The sequence below is a fragment of the Rhopilema esculentum genome, chromosome 6 (assembly GCF_057945365.1).
Source record: "Rhopilema esculentum isolate cy_ngs chromosome 6, ASM5794536v1, whole genome shotgun sequence".
NCBI lineage: Eukaryota > Metazoa > Cnidaria > Scyphozoa > Rhizostomeae > Rhizostomatidae > Rhopilema > Rhopilema esculentum.
The window spans coordinates 7,997,033-8,013,347 of record NC_142820.1 but is presented as its reverse complement, the minus strand read 5'-3'; the positions used below and the strand labels follow the sequence as shown (position 1 = coordinate 8,013,347).

Here is a 16,315-nt window from a genome sequence, read left to right as displayed (position 1 = left end):
ATTCAATTTCATGTTTTTTGAGATTCATGGAGAGGTAGATTAAGTCTTCATATGATTTGAAATACAGATAAAAATTGTTTCCCTACACTTAAACGGTTGTTTATTTACTTTTCAAGGCTTAGCATATGCCGAAGTAGGGTTCGACCGAGAAAAGGTACATCTTTTATGATATGATTGCCAATGACAACAGTTTACCAAAGTCGTGCAACAGTTTACCATAGTTTACCATAGTTCAACAGTTTACATTACTCGCAAAGGTTTTTCAAGGCGATGACGTAAAATCTAGGAAACCATCAGATTGAACGCAAAAATTCCTTGATGAGCCTTCGATGTGTTTTTGCATTAAATTGCAATTCTGCTATTGAAATTGCCAGTCGTGTTCAGTTACAATTCAGCTTAAAAAATTATGCAAGTAGCTGCCAAGAAAAACAACGATTTTTTTATTCTGTTTTTATTACATTATGCATAGACGAGAAAATACACTCGTACAAAGACCCTTCCATACCAACTACTCGAATAACTGGATGACCCCCCGTCCACTTCTAGCTGAATTTTGTAGTGACGTAACTGATCAAGAAAAAGAATTTGTATTTCACTGTGCATTTTATGTGAATTATTGCAAAGAGATTTATTGCAATGTTGTGATTCTGTTGTAATTGAGAAGAAGAGGTAGGGTTTGCCTGAATACAGGGGCATTTCAAGAAGGGGAGTGATGAACGTGTGTTGACAACAGAACTATTAGAACACTGGCAATTCTTAGATTGATATAGTTTCTAGTTTCAACTTCGAGTTTGACGTGCAACGAGATATCGCTATACTACTATCAAACTAAACTAACAGATACCTAGCAGTAATAATCACTAGTATATTGATGCATGGTGATTTATTATTAAACAAGCTTTTGGTTGTTTAATTATTTTCATGTATATTCAGTCTGTGAATATGCATACTTAGAAAAATTCAATTCAAAGAATGTTTCGTAGGGATTGATTTAAGGGGAAGCTTCTATAGAAATGGAAGGGTCTTCAAGACGGCAATGGACAAAGAATAGGATCATGGTTCATGGTTTTCCCGTTTAAAAACATAGAGGCTTGTGAAACTCTCTTACAGCCTGGCTACACTGACAGAATACCGATTATCTAACATTACCTAATGCACAAACCCTTTGTTTATAATGTTTTAATTGCAGTTAAATACCACGACTTACATGGATGGCACCTGGCAACAGGCTGCAATGTCGATATAATTATCACAAGACTGCGTACTTCTTGCTAAGAGTGAAATACTAAAACTTATACAACGTCTGAAGTAAGTTGTGTCTCTTGTCAGAATACGCATCTAATATGGTGCTTGGCCTAAAAGAAGAAGTAATAGTGATAGAAATAATGGTCAGAAACAAAGCAACAGGACAACAAAAATCCAATGCAGTGAAATAGAATTTTGAATAAACTAAATTTATAAATACTAATATTTCGCCCGGTATTGGGGGCTTCACGTTGAATTATTTCAAAATTCTATTTAACAACATTGGATTCTCGTTGTCGTTTTTCATTGTTCTTGATTATTACTTTGTCTCATATTATTACTCATTGCAAGATTCTGGCGGACATTTTTTCTTGCGTTTCTTCTCTTTTATACAATAACAGTGATTATATGTTTATTTTTACCTTCAAATCTAAAGCATTGATAGGGTATTGACGTCGCTATGCTATCAAGATACTTCAATTAATGACCCCAAAAACTTGGTGTGGTTGGCCAAAATAGCAAGGGATAAAAACTGGAAACACAGAGGTGAATGGTCCTAAGGAAGATCTTGAAATCTGTGAACCTGTCTAAATGCGATATGTACAATAAGCGATGTGAAAACTGCACGGCAATAACAGCCATATGGCAAGCTTTCACCCTGTAGTGAAAAATCGCCAGAATCAATTTGAGATAGCTAAGGATAGATTTATAACCTGTGTACGAAAGGCAGACCTAACAAGAAACCAGCGATCTACTTTCTTGGGAGTTACATGATAAAGATGTTCAAGGCAAGTGAAAATAACTGACCTTGAAATGAAAGCAACAAAGTATTTTGCCATCTGCTTTGGAAAGTAATCCTGTCGAGCTACATGCTCCAAAGCAGTTAATGGTCCAGAGATGTCGGCTGCGACTTCAACTTTCTCTTCACTCTGCAAAGAACATCGCAGTTTATGTCAACGGGCAAAAGCGTGTGTGTTGGGGGCCGGTACCACCTTGCAAGACGGCTCAAGATACTTTCGACCAAACCTTTGACAAATACCTGTTCATCTTTCCGCCATTACTTTTATATTTAATCAAGTATTGTGCAACTTGCATTTTGAAATCAGCTAATGATCCTTTCGAACGTCGCCCTAATTCCTAGTTTTACTGTGAAGGTAGGAAAAAAGGAACGAGAAAAAGTGGTAAGAAAAGAGGGAAACAGGGAGTGAAACAAGGAAAAAGAGGGAAAGGGGGTAAGAGAAAAACAGAAAGGGAAGAGGGGAAAGAGAGGGGAAAGAGAGGGGAAAGAGAAGGGAAAGAGAGGGTAAGGAGAGGGGAAAAAGAGGGGGAAGAAAGGGGAAAGAAAGAAAGGGGGAGAAAAAGGGAAGAAAGGAGGATTAAAAAGAGTGGAAACAGATGGAGAACGGAAGGGAAACGATTCGCAGGCTGTAATATAAGTAGGAGATTTGTCATTATGAAAAAAGATAATTGACCAGCTTCAAGTTGAAATGAATTTTTGCTTGCATTAACAGGGGATAAGAATAAAACTGAATATGAATGACGGACTTTGGAAGAAACAAATTTTCTGCAGATCCATAATTTCTTGTTTTTGGAGGTGTTTTATTCAGTACCTTTCAGTAAGTAGCCGGTAGTTTTTCTTAACTTTTATATATTTAAATAAAATTGGATTTATCACTGAATAATAATTGGGAAAGAACTAAAGATGAACAATGGGCTACTAGAATACGAAGCATTACTTGACCAACAATGAGTTGAGTACATGAAGCAAGGAATCTCAGCAAACTAGCAGCCTGAAGACTGGTGCATTGTTAATCTTGCTTGTATAGCTAAAGAAAACTATGTTTGCAGAATTTAAAACAAGGGACAAACGATCTGAGTCTTCACAACATTTTTAATGGAATAAAATGATAATCATCGGACTTCACCTTTAAGAGTCCCATGTAAACAAGTAATGAATTGACCAAGGCTTTTTGCTTTGCATCGTCTTTCTTAAATGCTTCTTCAAGGATCGCATCTGAAAGACAAAATAGATTACAAAAATTAAGGTTAGCATCTTAAATGAAAATCTCAAAGTCTGGGCATACCTGGCTTCTGGCATCAAGGAAAAACAATAGGTACCAGTAGAATAGGTTTGAATCAGATTGGGGGGGGGGAGGAAGGGGATTGAGTAAGGTAATGTTTAGAAGTTCTATAGACCACAAGAAACTTTATTGCATATTTGCATATTTGGCTGTAAGTATTCTAAACTTCTTCATGATTTAACATTCCAAAATTTAACATTCGAAAGCTTAACATAATATCCAGAACAACTAAACTAGTTTTCACAAAGCAAAGAAAGTTTCCAATACAACTTTGCGTTCAAGCCGTTTTAGACATGTGACATGTGCGAAAGTGTGACATCGTTGACTTCTGACTACAAAAGCTGAAGCACTGTAAAATGCCTTTTAAGAGTGTCAAATCTTAATGGAGTACGGAAAGCTTTTTGATATCATGTTATTTTCAGATAGGTATTAAATTTCAAACTACAATATTTGTTTATACGCAAGCTCTTTGGCAAATTTACATTTGCTGCATTGCGTATGACCAGATCAAAGCACCTATAAGGTTTAATTCACGCTTTCAGTAAGAAACTTGGAGCAGCAGTAAGCACTAAAAGTTTCTTAATTTGGCATCCAAATTTTGGCGCTTTTAGTATTAAAATTTTTTTGGTTGGTTTCTTATTATCGGGACCTAAAATTGCCTTATTGTTTTGAAGCTGGGCATTTTGGAAGAGTAGAAAAAAAGATCGTCACGAAAAAACCCACGCAGATTAAAGCTAAAAGTATGCTAAAAATATAAAGAAAATAAAAACCTTGATATTTGATAAATTAATAAAACGATTTATAGTAAAATCATCTCAACACCATCGATAACATTACGAGTCCTCGGAGCCGGTGTCATATGCGTTTCGGTAACCTTATGCATTTCGGTCCGGGTACTCAAACGCATGGCAATTTTGGTTATGCAAAATCGTACCCAATCACTTAAACAATAGGGTACCAAAACGAATGGTGGAATTTAGCATGCAAAACGGTTCAGGTACACAAACGCATGGCAATTTTGGTTATGCAAAATCGTACCCAATCACTTAAACAATATGTTACCAAAACGGATGGTGGAATTTAGCATGCAAAACGGTCCGGGTACACAAACGCATGGCAATTTTTCTTATACAAAAACGTACCCAAGCTTTTAAAAATCAGGGAACCGAAACGAATGGTGGAATTTAGCATGCGAACCGGTCTGGGAACACAAATGTTCTTGTTTATATTGTTCAGAACGTAAAGAACAATCAAACTATTTCTAACAAGGGGTACTAACAAGAAGCAGTGCTGTGATTTCCCTTGTTAAGTTTATACAAAAAAGTAAAACATTAATGGCGACTCCAAAGTTTTTTTGATTGAAAATTGTGGAATTTTAAACTCAAAAAGCATTGTGTTCTATTTGTTAATTATAATGTGTCATAATATCGAACTACGATGAAATCACTTGATTTGAAACACATTGCATTTTACAATGTTACACTTTTGCATAGGGTACCAAAACGCATATTACACCGGCTCTAAATAGAACTCGGTAGTTATCATTGACTCTCTTTATAAAAATGGAAATTTTACAAAGTATTTTAAAAAAAGGGAGCTGTACGACCATCCTGTCACATCTTGCTGACACCGTTTTCAAAAAGTGCCTATATTTCAATCCAGTTTACAGCAGTTGCAAAGCACCAAGATAAATGTATAGAGACTTATTCACATTTAAGGGGTGTAGAACAGGGTCCTTGTGTTGTACATATCAACACGCTAAACACTTATCTGTCTGTATATTTATATGCAATTTGGTGTATAGAACAGGACGGTTCCTAGTTGCTACTCCGTGTTTCGCGCCTAATGCGAGCATCAGGCAAAACCATCTTGTTCTATACATCAACAGCGTGTACACCTCTTCCCAAACCGTATCGAGCATTTATGGCAGACGGGTAAAAATTACTGTATTAAGTAGATTTATAAATGGCTTACCCGAGACCAAGCCTAGGCCATCTTTGTCATCTTTCAAAGCAACTGAAGCCTAAAATTCAATAGTCAATTTAACCATTAAAGGATAAATATAAAGAATAAATACAAGAAATTAAGAGTAAACATTTAGAAAATACAGGCGAAACTAGGATAGATAGAGAGACAATGCACCTAACACTTAACTACAAAATGAAAAATCTGAAAACATAATTCGATGATATTTCACACATAAAAGACCTTTAGATAATAAATCTACTAGATTTCCAATTGCGAAATATAAGACATTTAAAAGACAACTGATTACCTTAACAAATAGTTTTGCAGTTCTCCATGTGTTATCTGAATATTCCTAGGAAAGATTAGAAGCAATGTATTAAATGATGAGAAAGTTCAGATACATTATCAAGCAGCGATAGAAGCACAAACGAAATGGCTAAAAAAAGGAAAGAACTTCACAAACCTTCATAGCGTCTTTAATGAGAGATCTCCTTTGATTCTGCGGTATATTCGAAAGCGTTTTTAGAGAAGGGTTTCCCAGGAAATTCTTGGCGTCGTCGAGTGTAGCAGTCTGCGGAAATGGGATTATTGGTTAAATACGTCGAATACTATGTTTCAAAACGTTAAGCTGTGGCTAAGGTTCCATTTGATTTGATGATACTCCGAGAACATTGCAACGAACATTGCTTTTTCTACCTTGAGAACAAGAACAAGATAATGAACTGACTCACATCAAACCACAAAACCACAAGTATAATGCTTAAAACCACAAGTATAATGCCAATACTTTCTAAGAGCATCTAAGATGAAGTACTCTTTGTAAAGAATTGCGCAAAAGGAAAGGGAGTACATCAAAAGAATTGTGTTACAACACAAGGCAATATAAGTGAAAAATGAAAAGGCTGTGAAAATGTATCGCCATAAACGTACGGCAATTTGCGCATCATCTTTGAGCTGCTTCGAATCGGGTGAAAGCCCAATTCCTTTAATTTCCAATGCCAGGTCGTCACCACACGTGTCTCTTGAGACAACCACTTCCTCTCCTTCTTCTTCTTCATCATCTACCGGCTCATCTTCTTCTTCTGAATCAGGTTCTTCATTTTCTTCAAACGGAGCAAGTATATCTTTTTTCCCATAGGACGCCATTTTCTCTATGACGTCATCAACGCTGTCACCCAGTTGATTCCCTAGATTACGATTTGATCAAAGTAAAATTTTCTTGTCGCATAGTCTTTTTGTAGGCACAAAAAGTCTTTATAACCTGACAACGCGAGCATGATTTACAAAATGATACGCTGAACTATGACATGATCTGGTTGAAACTGGCTAATGGAAAACAGCAACAAGGTCATCCAGGGACATCGAATGAGGGCTGCAGCCCCCCTCACCCCAAATAATTGCCAAACGATGTTTTATTGCCTTTACAAGAAAGAACTGAGTGTGAAGCAACAGATGCCTTAGTTTTCTTTTTGTCCTTCCAACCAGTTTCGCGTCGACGACACTTAATAATCAATTATACAATCTGGCAATATGCTTTAAAAACAAATGAAGATGTGCATGGTAAATGAATACACCATCGAAGCTGGTTACCTATGCCGTTGGTCTGTCAGTAGCTTGATTCACACTGCCAATAAATATGGGCGAACGCTTAAAAGGGTAAATGTGAGGTTAAATAATTCACAAGAAAACACTGCACTATTAAAATTTACGACGTCATTTAAATGTCAAACTCACCATCCAAGTTTAAAAGTTTGATATTGTTTCGATGCCCAATTGCATCAACTACGGCCATTGCTCCGTCTAATCTGATTTCATTCCCGTACAGAATTATTTCCTAAGCATAAATACGACTTTCATTAATCCAAACATTGAGCTCGAGAAGGCAAGTTTATTGATGGTATATAGGAAAGAAAAACGACGCGATTCAAAAACACTGAATCCACAGAAATTGGAGAAACTGAGTCAGAGATTGAGAAGCCTGCAAACATTAGCGTTATCATTAAGCCATCAGAAAAATTTGACTGGAAGGAATGTTGTAATAAAATGTCGAAATGTCAGAAAAAATACCTCCAAGGCTGTTGCTCCTCTCTTAAACGCAGTTGCGATCGCCATGGCACCTTTGTTTCTAACGAGGGTATCGCCAAGATTCAATACTTTCAAGGTATTCATATCAGGAAGGACCTTAGAAAGGAAGAGCAAAGTTATCTCTCAATCTCGACAAGGTTAGGGTTTCTCTATACATTTCAAAACAGTATTTTCTCCAAATCTGGATACCGTTAGGTCTTGACCAAACGCGAAATGCCAATGGACTGTTTTGAATAATTTCGAAAATTATACATTTATGATTCAATTGTTTATTAGAGACTGTATTACAAATTTGTATAGGGATTGTGTGAGGTAATTTGTGCACGTGGCAGAAGCTTTATCCTGCATGCTTATAGCGTTTTCGCAACTTATAGAAAAAGAGCGTGCCAAAGAAAAGATCAAAAGCTTATTAGAGGCATTAAAGTAATATACAACAGTGACATTAGATGACATAGTGCCAACCTTTAAAAACCAAATCTGAAGAGTAATTATTGATTTGAAAAGAACGAGAAGAACATGAGATATCACGCTTAAACATCAAATGTAGTTCTTATAACCCAATTCGTAAAAAGGCCTGCAAAAGGTTACCTTAGCCAGACTCAAAGCTCCCCGAGTTCCAAAAGTGTTGTCGTTTAAATTCGCCACCTAGATACGAATAAAACAAACACTGACTCTCCATTTCTAAGTTTATGGAATTTCAGAAATTTAGTTCAACATACATGTGTTATGAAGTCAGATTACATAAAATTCTGGTATTTTGTAGCGAAAAATAGTAATAAAATGTTGAACATTTCAGGTAGTTTATCGTGAAACCTGTGATAAAATCTTGTGCTGGTGATTGAAAAACTTATTTTTTCTTGGAACTTGAAATTTTTTAATCTGAAATAAATCTGAAATGTTCAAAGCGAAAAAGTGTACACAAGAGAGGCTAGGAGACCCTGATTTATCCACCTGATGTCCTGAGTTGTTGAAAGATATTAAGCAAACAGTGAGGATGGCTAAATATATATAGCTTAAGAAGAAATAGCTTGACATGTCCTATAAGGTCGAGCCTGGGTGTCGTAAAAAGTTTTGACTAAATAACAAGCAGGTTAGAGAATAAAGGGGCGAATCTGGGTGTCGTAAAAAGTTTTGACTAAATAACAAGCAGGTTAGAGAATATAGGGGCGAATCTGGGTGTCGTAAAGAGTTTTGACTAAATAACAAGCAGGTTAGAGAATATAGGGGCGAATCTGGGTGTCGTAAAGAGTTTTGACTAAATAACAAGCAGGTTAGAGAATATAGGGGCGAGCCTGGGTGTCGTAAAAAGTTTTGACTAAATAACAAGCAGGTTAGAGAATAAAGGGGCGAATCTGGGTGTCGTAAAGAGTTTTGACTAAATAACAAGCAGGTTAGAGAATATAGGGGCGAATCTGGGTGTCGTAAAGAGTTTTGACTAAATAACAAGCAGGTTAGAGAATAAAGGGGCGAATCTGGGTGTCGTAAAAAGTTTTGACTAAATAACAAGCAGGTTAGAGAATATAGGGGCGAATCTGGGTGTCGTAAAGAGTTTTGACTAAATAACAAGCAGGTTAGAGAATAAAGGGGCGAATCTGGGTGTCGTAAAAAGTTTTGACTAAATAACAAGCAGGTTAGAGAATATAGGGGCGAATCTGGGTGTCGTAAAGAGTTTTGACTAAATAACAAGCAGGTTAGAGAATATAGGGGCGAATCTGGGTGTCGTAAAGAGTTTTGACTAAATAACAAGCAGGTTAGAGAATAAAGGGGCGAATCTGGGTGTCGTAAAGAGTTTTGACTAAATAACAAGCAGGTTAGAGAATATAGGGGCGAATCTGGGTGTCGTAAAGAGTTTTGACTAAATAACAAGCAGGTTAGAGAATAAAGGGGCGAATCTGGGTGTCGTAAAAAGTTTTGACTAAATAACAAGCAGGTTAGAGAATATAGGGGCGAATCTGGGTGTCGTAAAGAGTTTTGACTAAATAACAAGCAGGTTAGAGAATATAGGGGCGAATCTGGGTGTCGTAAAGAGTTTTGACTAAATAACAAGCAGGTTAGAGAATATAGGGGCGAGCCTGGGTGTCGTAAAAAGTTTTGACTAAATAACAAGCAGGTTAGAGAATAAAGGGGCGAATCTGGGTGTCGTAAAGAGTTTTGACTAAATAACAAGCAGGTTAGAGAATATAGGGGCGAATCTGGGTGTCGTAAAGAGTTTTGACTAAATAACAAGCAGGTTAGAGAATAAAGGGGCGAATCTGGGTGTCGTAAAAAGTTTTGACTAAATAACAAGCAGGTTAGAGAATATAGGGGCGAATCTGGGTGTCGTAAAGAGTTTTGACTAAATAACAAGCAGGTTAGAGAATATAGGGGCGAATCTGGGTGTCGTAAAGAGTTTTGACTAAATAACAAGCAGGTTAGAGAATAAAGGGGCGAATCTGGGTGTCGTAAAGAGTTTTGACTAAATAACAAGCAGGTTAGAGAATATAGGGGCGAATCTGGGTGTCGTAAAGAGTTTTGACTAAATAACAAGCAGGTTAGAGAATATAGGGGCGAATCTGGGTGTCGTAAAGAGTTTTGACTAAATAACAAGCAGGTTAGAGAATAAAGGGGCGAATCTGGGTGTCGTAAAAAGTTTTGACTAAATAACAAGCAGGTTAGAGAATATAGGGGCGAATCTGGGTGTCGTAAAGAGTTTTGACTAAATAACAAGCAGGTTAGAGAATATAGGGGCGAATCTGGGTGTCGTAAAGAGTTTTGACTAAATAACAAGCAGGTTAGAGAATAAAGGGGCGAATCTGGGTGTCGTAAAAAGTTTTGACTAAATAACAAGCAGGTTAGAGAATATAGGGGCGAATCTGGGTGTCGTAAAGAGTTTTGACTAAATAACAAGCAGGTTAGAGAATATAGGGGCGAATCTGGGTGTCGTAAAGAGTTTTGACTAAATAACAAGCAGGTTAGAGAATAAAGGGGCGAATCTGGGTGTCGTAAAGAGTTTTGACTAAATAACAAGCAGGTTAGAGAATATAGGGGCGAATCTGGGTGTCGTAAAGAGTTTTGACTAAATAACAAGCAGGTTAGAGAATAAAGGGGCGAATCTGGGTGTCGTAAAGAGTTTTGACTAAATAACAAGCAGGTTAGAGAATATAGGGGCGAGCCTGGGTGTCGTAAAAAGTTTTGACTAAATAACAAGCAGGTTAGAGAATAAAGGGGCGAATCTGGGTGTCGTAAAAAGTTTTGACTAAATAACAAGCAGGTTAGAGAATATAGGGGCGAGCCTGGGTGTCGTAAAGAGTTTTGACTAAATAACAAGCAGGTTAGAGAATAAAGGGGCGAATCTGGGTGTCGTAAAGAGTTTTGACTAAATAACAAGCAGGTTAGAGAATATAGGGGCGAATCTGGGTGTCGTAAAGAGTTTTGACTAAATAACAAGCAGGTTAGAGAATATAGGGGCGAATCTGGGTGTCGTAAAGAGTTTTGACTAAATAACAAGCAGGTTAGAGAATATAGGGGCGAATCTGGGTGTCGTAAAGAGTTTTGACTAAATAACAAGCAGGTTAGAGAATAAAGGGGCGAATCTGGGTGTCGTAAAGAGTTTTGACTAAATAACAAGCAGGTTAGAGAATATAGGGGCGAATCTGGGTGTCGTAAAGAGTTTTGACTAAATAACAAGCAGGTTAGAGAATATAGGGGCGAGCCTGGGTGTCGTAAAAAGTTTTGACTAAATAACAAGCAGGTTAGAGAATAAAGGGGCGAATCTGGGTGTCGTAAAAAGTTTTGACTAAATAACAAGCAGGTTAGAGAATATAGGGGCGAATCTGGGTGTCGTAAAGAGTTTTGACTAAATAACAAGCAGGTTAGAGAATATAGGGGCGAATCTGGGTGTCGTAAAAAGTTTTGACTAAATAACAAGCAGGTTAGAGAATAAAGGGGCGAATCTGGGTGTCGTAAAGAGTTTTGACTAAATAACAAGCAGGTTAGAGAATATAGGGGCGAGCCTGGGTGTCGTAAAAAGTTTTGACTAAATAACAAGCAGGTTAGAGAATAAAGGGGCGAATCTGGGTGTCGTAAAGAGTTTTGACTAAATAACAAGCAGGTTAGAGAATATAGGGGCGAATCTGGGTGTCGTAAAGAGTTTTGACTAAATAACAAGCAGGTTAGAGAATAAAGGGGCGAATCTGGGTGTCGTAAAGAGTTTTGACTAAATAACAAGCAGGTTAGAGAATATAGGGGCGAGCCTGGGTGTCGTAAAAAGTTTTGACTAAATAACAAGCAGGTTAGATTATACACTGATAAAGTTGGTCGACATTCACCCAGACTGAAACAATGATGCAAAAGCATAATAAAATTCGATTCACAAAGCCCAGTAATTCACGGAACAGAAATATTCATTGCAAAAGAATAATGTTGAAGTTTTACAGAAGCTTATAAATTACCTTCAAGTTTTGATTGTGTGAAAAAGATTCGACCAGCGCAGTAATACCAGGATGATGTATTCCATTTTGTGGCATCTGGATTACTTCCAAACTTTTCAGTGTCTGAGCGAAAAGGCAGTATTGTTGTTAGGAGCAAACATATCTTATATTCAGTCACATTATAGATCCATTCTAGGCATTTACCAAGATTCAAATTCAAATAATATAACTGGTGTTTTGACTGGCTTTTGAAATGATTTTTTTCATTTTTTATTACAATCAACAAGCGAAACAAGTAAAAAATTTTGAAGTGAAGAATTTTAAATGGAATAGATTTTTAGCAATTAGATTATAAATAAAGTGGGTTCTAAGGTTTACAATTTAAATTCAATGAATGAAATGCTACAAACAATTTCTCACCTTGAAAACTTCAGACATAGCAATTGCACCTTCATTTTCTAAGCGATTTCTGCCTGATATAAAAACTTTTAGTTGCAGCGGGGTCCCGGCATCAACACTTGATTTGTGGCATTGCAGCAGAGCCTCAGACAAAATCTATGATTAAAATATCAAATACTTGAAATAAGACATCATGTAAACATGTAAATATTCATGCTGAAATTTTGCTGTCAACTTAGATCCAAAGAAATGTAACCTGTAAACTGTTAAGCATTTTAACGACAGCAATCAAACACATGATAAATTGCAACATAGATTAAAATATGGAAACTCTTGGAACAAGATCACATAATAAGAAAAAATTTTTTGTTGATTTTCAAAACTAAAAGAGCTATGGGTGATCATTATCAAGGTCTAGTGCAATAGCTTGGATTAAAATCATGGGATAGATTTAAAATGTGTTGATTATTATTTCAATAAAGATATATCCTTTATATGTTCACTAATCAGATTGATTTGAAGCCAGCTGATGGCAATTCTCTGACATGCAAAATTTTCTCCAAGTTCAAATAAGTTGAAGAATTGAAGTTTTTGATCTCTTTTAGTAACTTTGTGTGGCACAGTCTGCTTGAGGACATTGTCAAGACCATATCAACAAAACCAAAGTGATATTCATAGAAATTTGTATCAACTATCATAAAATGTCAATATGATGATGATTATAACAATGAAGAAACAAATAAAGATAGTGATTTAAATAACAATTGACAAGACGTCAATTAATGACAAATTAGAAAAGACATACCCTGCCTCCTCCAATACCAAGTCCATTGTTATTTAACCTCAATACTTCTAAAGAGTAGCAAACAGGGCTCATAAGAAGCTTTTTGATGGCTTTGACTCCATCTGGTCCAAAAGCATTGTCAGAAAGATCAAGCTCTTTGAGTTTAGCACCAGATTCTATCAAAGCATCGCCTAAAGACATCTCAAAAAAGAAACAAAAACATTATTAGAAAATGCCTATTGGCAAAAGTACACAATTTGTGTTTATCACACTATAAACAATTTATGGACTAGATTGTATCATTTAGACCCAATGTACTGCGTAACAGATAAATTTTGACAACATAGCATCTTAATGCCCATAGCATGACCTGCGGCTAAAATCCTAGCTCAGTTAAGCATTTATTGAAGAGTGCAGGAAGTTGCAAACTGTGGCCAATCTAGGAGTTGTGTTCAGTAGCAATTAGAGGACATTGCAATCATAGCAATTAGTCAGCAGTTGGCTTATGCAGACCCTGTGCTGCCAGTAAATTTCTGTTCAAAGCACTGGTGAATCACAAGGTCACCATTCAAGGCCTGAAGCTATTGCAGACAGAACAAGGGAAGCCCTGCCCTTTGCAAAAGAGTAGCTCTTATTTGATTTCCTAGACCTGAGGTTTAACATGTCCGTTCCAGAATGCTTTGAAATATGTAGAACTGGGCACATAAATGCAAATTTTCTTTATTTAAAAAATATCTAATATACTTTGAAGATGTTAACGTAAATAAAATCAAGTAAAAACATACCAGTGATGGTGGTATTTCACTCCTGACTCTGCCTGTAAATATGTCACTCCAAAGAGCTCGCTTAAAAAAGGAACAAAAATCAGATTTCAGGAAACCATACTATTCAAAATAGATTTAAAAATAAGCTAAAACCTGTGTTACAGCAGAAGGTAAGTTCTTACAAACTATGTGTGCTAGGCTTAGGTTTTGCAGTTTCAATAAATTTCAAAAAGTTTCCATAGTTTTTATTTTGCAACTTTATGCAAGTTTGCAACCTGGCACAAACAGTACAAGTAAACAAATAGGAATTTAAAAGAGTGCGGAATTATTCTTTAAAATGCACTGGAATTGTTCTTTGCTTATTGATGCCATTATAAAACAGACTTTGCAGTACAGCTATGGGTTAATAATCAGTGATATAAACAACATATACAAATATGAGAAACCTCAAATGATACCAGTGAACTTTCAAAAACCTACCTGAAATTCAGGATGCTTTTGTAATGCAACTGCAATGCTTTTTGCTGCATCAGCTCCAATTGTATTTCCATCTAGTCTTAAGGCATGTACTAATTTTGCATCATTTAAAGCCTTTACTATTGCATCAGCTAAAAAAGAAATAAAAAATGCCTTTAGAAATTGTTAAAATGACAATAATATGGTGAAAAAAGTCTCCATATTAAAAAAAGAGGTATAAACTAGTATCAATCCACACGTTTGCGAATATTATTTATAATTTCTATGCTCAAGAGTCATTTTAAAGAAGGCTTCATTCTGAATCAATTTTGGTTCCTTCAACTCAACTTTGTACATCTGAGCAAAATTTTAGCCCATTTATCTATATATGCAAAATGATTCGGGTATGGGTTATAAAAGGTATATGGTATATAAAAATTCAACTTTGCCTATTAATAATCTTCTTCAATACTACTTTGGGTTCTGTTGATGTCCTTTCACATCCCCAATCCTACATGTGCCCAGTGCCCCAGGGTTGGAATTTAGAAATACAGCAACACCCAAATTTTGTAATGGTATGGGAGCTTAATTCCCATTACCAAAATGCTAATTGATGAAAATATCCAACTTTGAAGAACATGCCACAAGTTCTGGCCTGTTTTTTTTTTAAAGTTCTGTCAAATGTTCTGTACAGAAGAGATTTACATACAATTTTATTCAAATCTAAATCGCATTTGAATTCAAGAGAATTGCAGACAAGTTGATCAACAGTAGATAAACAGATCCTGCTTGCTGGAAGCTATGTGTAAGTCAGTACACATTTGATTCTGCAGAAAAGTATCTTCTCATAAACGTAATATATACAGTTTTCGAGAACCTACATCTATCGAGTTGGCATAGAGAATAAAACAATTTACTCTAAACAATGCTATAGGTATTTGCGATTCAATGCCTACTTTCTAGTTTCTAAGACATTTCGTGGGAAGGAAGTTTCTTTAGGTTCTTTTGTCAATTTTAATCCCTAGAAATATACCATAAAAGTTGCTAAAAACTTATCATGCAAGAATATTTACCATCTTCAGCTTTGTCCAACTTTAATCCTTGGCCTGCAAAGGAGACCTCTTCCAAGGTCAATGACGCCTCTTCCAGTTTTTTTGTAACATCCTCTGTATTATTTTCAGCCATCTTATTAAAATTAGTAAACGGCAATTGCCTAGAGTTCACCTTTAAGGTTAGTAGAGCAGGGCTTGATTATACCCAAAAGTTGTTGCAGAACTAAATTTTACCGCCACAAATCTAATCCTTAAGGTGCCTAGGCCATGTGGATGTTGCGCAAGCGCATCGCTGCTCTTCCGCAAATGAAAATACGGTTGTTGTTGTTTGTTTACCAAATTTACTTGTGTTGATGGGGGGTGACTGAAATCATAAAGAAGACTGAATTTCCATTTTGAACTAGATATGTGACAAGAAGTCTACTGCACTATATTGTCAAATAATTTACGGCACGAAATTATGATTTGGTCTTTTTCGTAAAATTTTCGTAAAATCTACTTTTTACCTTATGTTTTCACATTTTCATAGAAAGTTGATTCCTATTGAAAATATATGAAATTTGAAATACCAAATTCAATAGAAGAAACTAAAATAAATCTTATACTTAATTTATTAAAGATGTAGGGGATAAAGTTTTACTTCGTTTTTCATGTTTATAACCTACCCACATTTTATGGATTACATAGTCTATGTAGTTGCCAAGTTTCAGAGAAGTGAGATGTGTGTGCTAGAGATGCGCAGCAGCCCCGTGTAGCCATGAAGGAGCTCAAAGTATTTCTATGGCAACATGATACAGCAAAAGCAGCAGAGGAACACAGGGAGAAAGAACTGCAAGTTGCAAGCCCCATCTAAACATAGGAAAGACAACTCTCTTAGTTGCATGAAAAAACTCGAATATTTCACGATTTTAAATAATTGAAGGTTGGAGCGTCTGTCTGTATACGCCACACGATGTGATTGCAATGAATCCCCATCAAGTACTATGCCTTTGACTGAAAATACCAAAAGTAAATCTAGCCTCAGAATAAACATCCAGTTAAATTCTGGGCTGGGGAGGTAGGCCCCACAAGC

At 36.2% G+C, this 16,315-nt stretch overlaps 1 protein-coding gene across 1 annotated transcript; it reads right to left on the bottom strand.

The window, feature by feature from the left end:
- Nucleotides 1-75: 75 nt before the first annotated feature.
- On the bottom strand, nt 76-15,549 carry LOC135686806 (ran GTPase-activating protein 1). The gene is made up of 16 exons (XM_065203150.2): nt 15,265-15,549; nt 14,216-14,343; nt 13,757-13,816; nt 12,993-13,172; nt 12,209-12,343; nt 11,810-11,911; nt 7,968-8,024; nt 7,362-7,475; nt 7,029-7,128; nt 6,225-6,481; nt 5,758-5,865; nt 5,602-5,646; nt 5,301-5,349; nt 3,171-3,259; nt 2,053-2,174; nt 76-1,355 (listed from the first exon to the last, which is right to left on the bottom strand). Exons 1-16 carry the CDS (start codon nt 15,374-15,376, stop codon nt 1,286-1,288), a joined length of 1,728 nt encoding a protein of 575 aa, XP_065059222.2. The 5' UTR covers nt 15,377-15,549; the 3' UTR covers nt 76-1,285.
- Nucleotides 15,550-16,315: the final 766 nt, after the last annotated feature.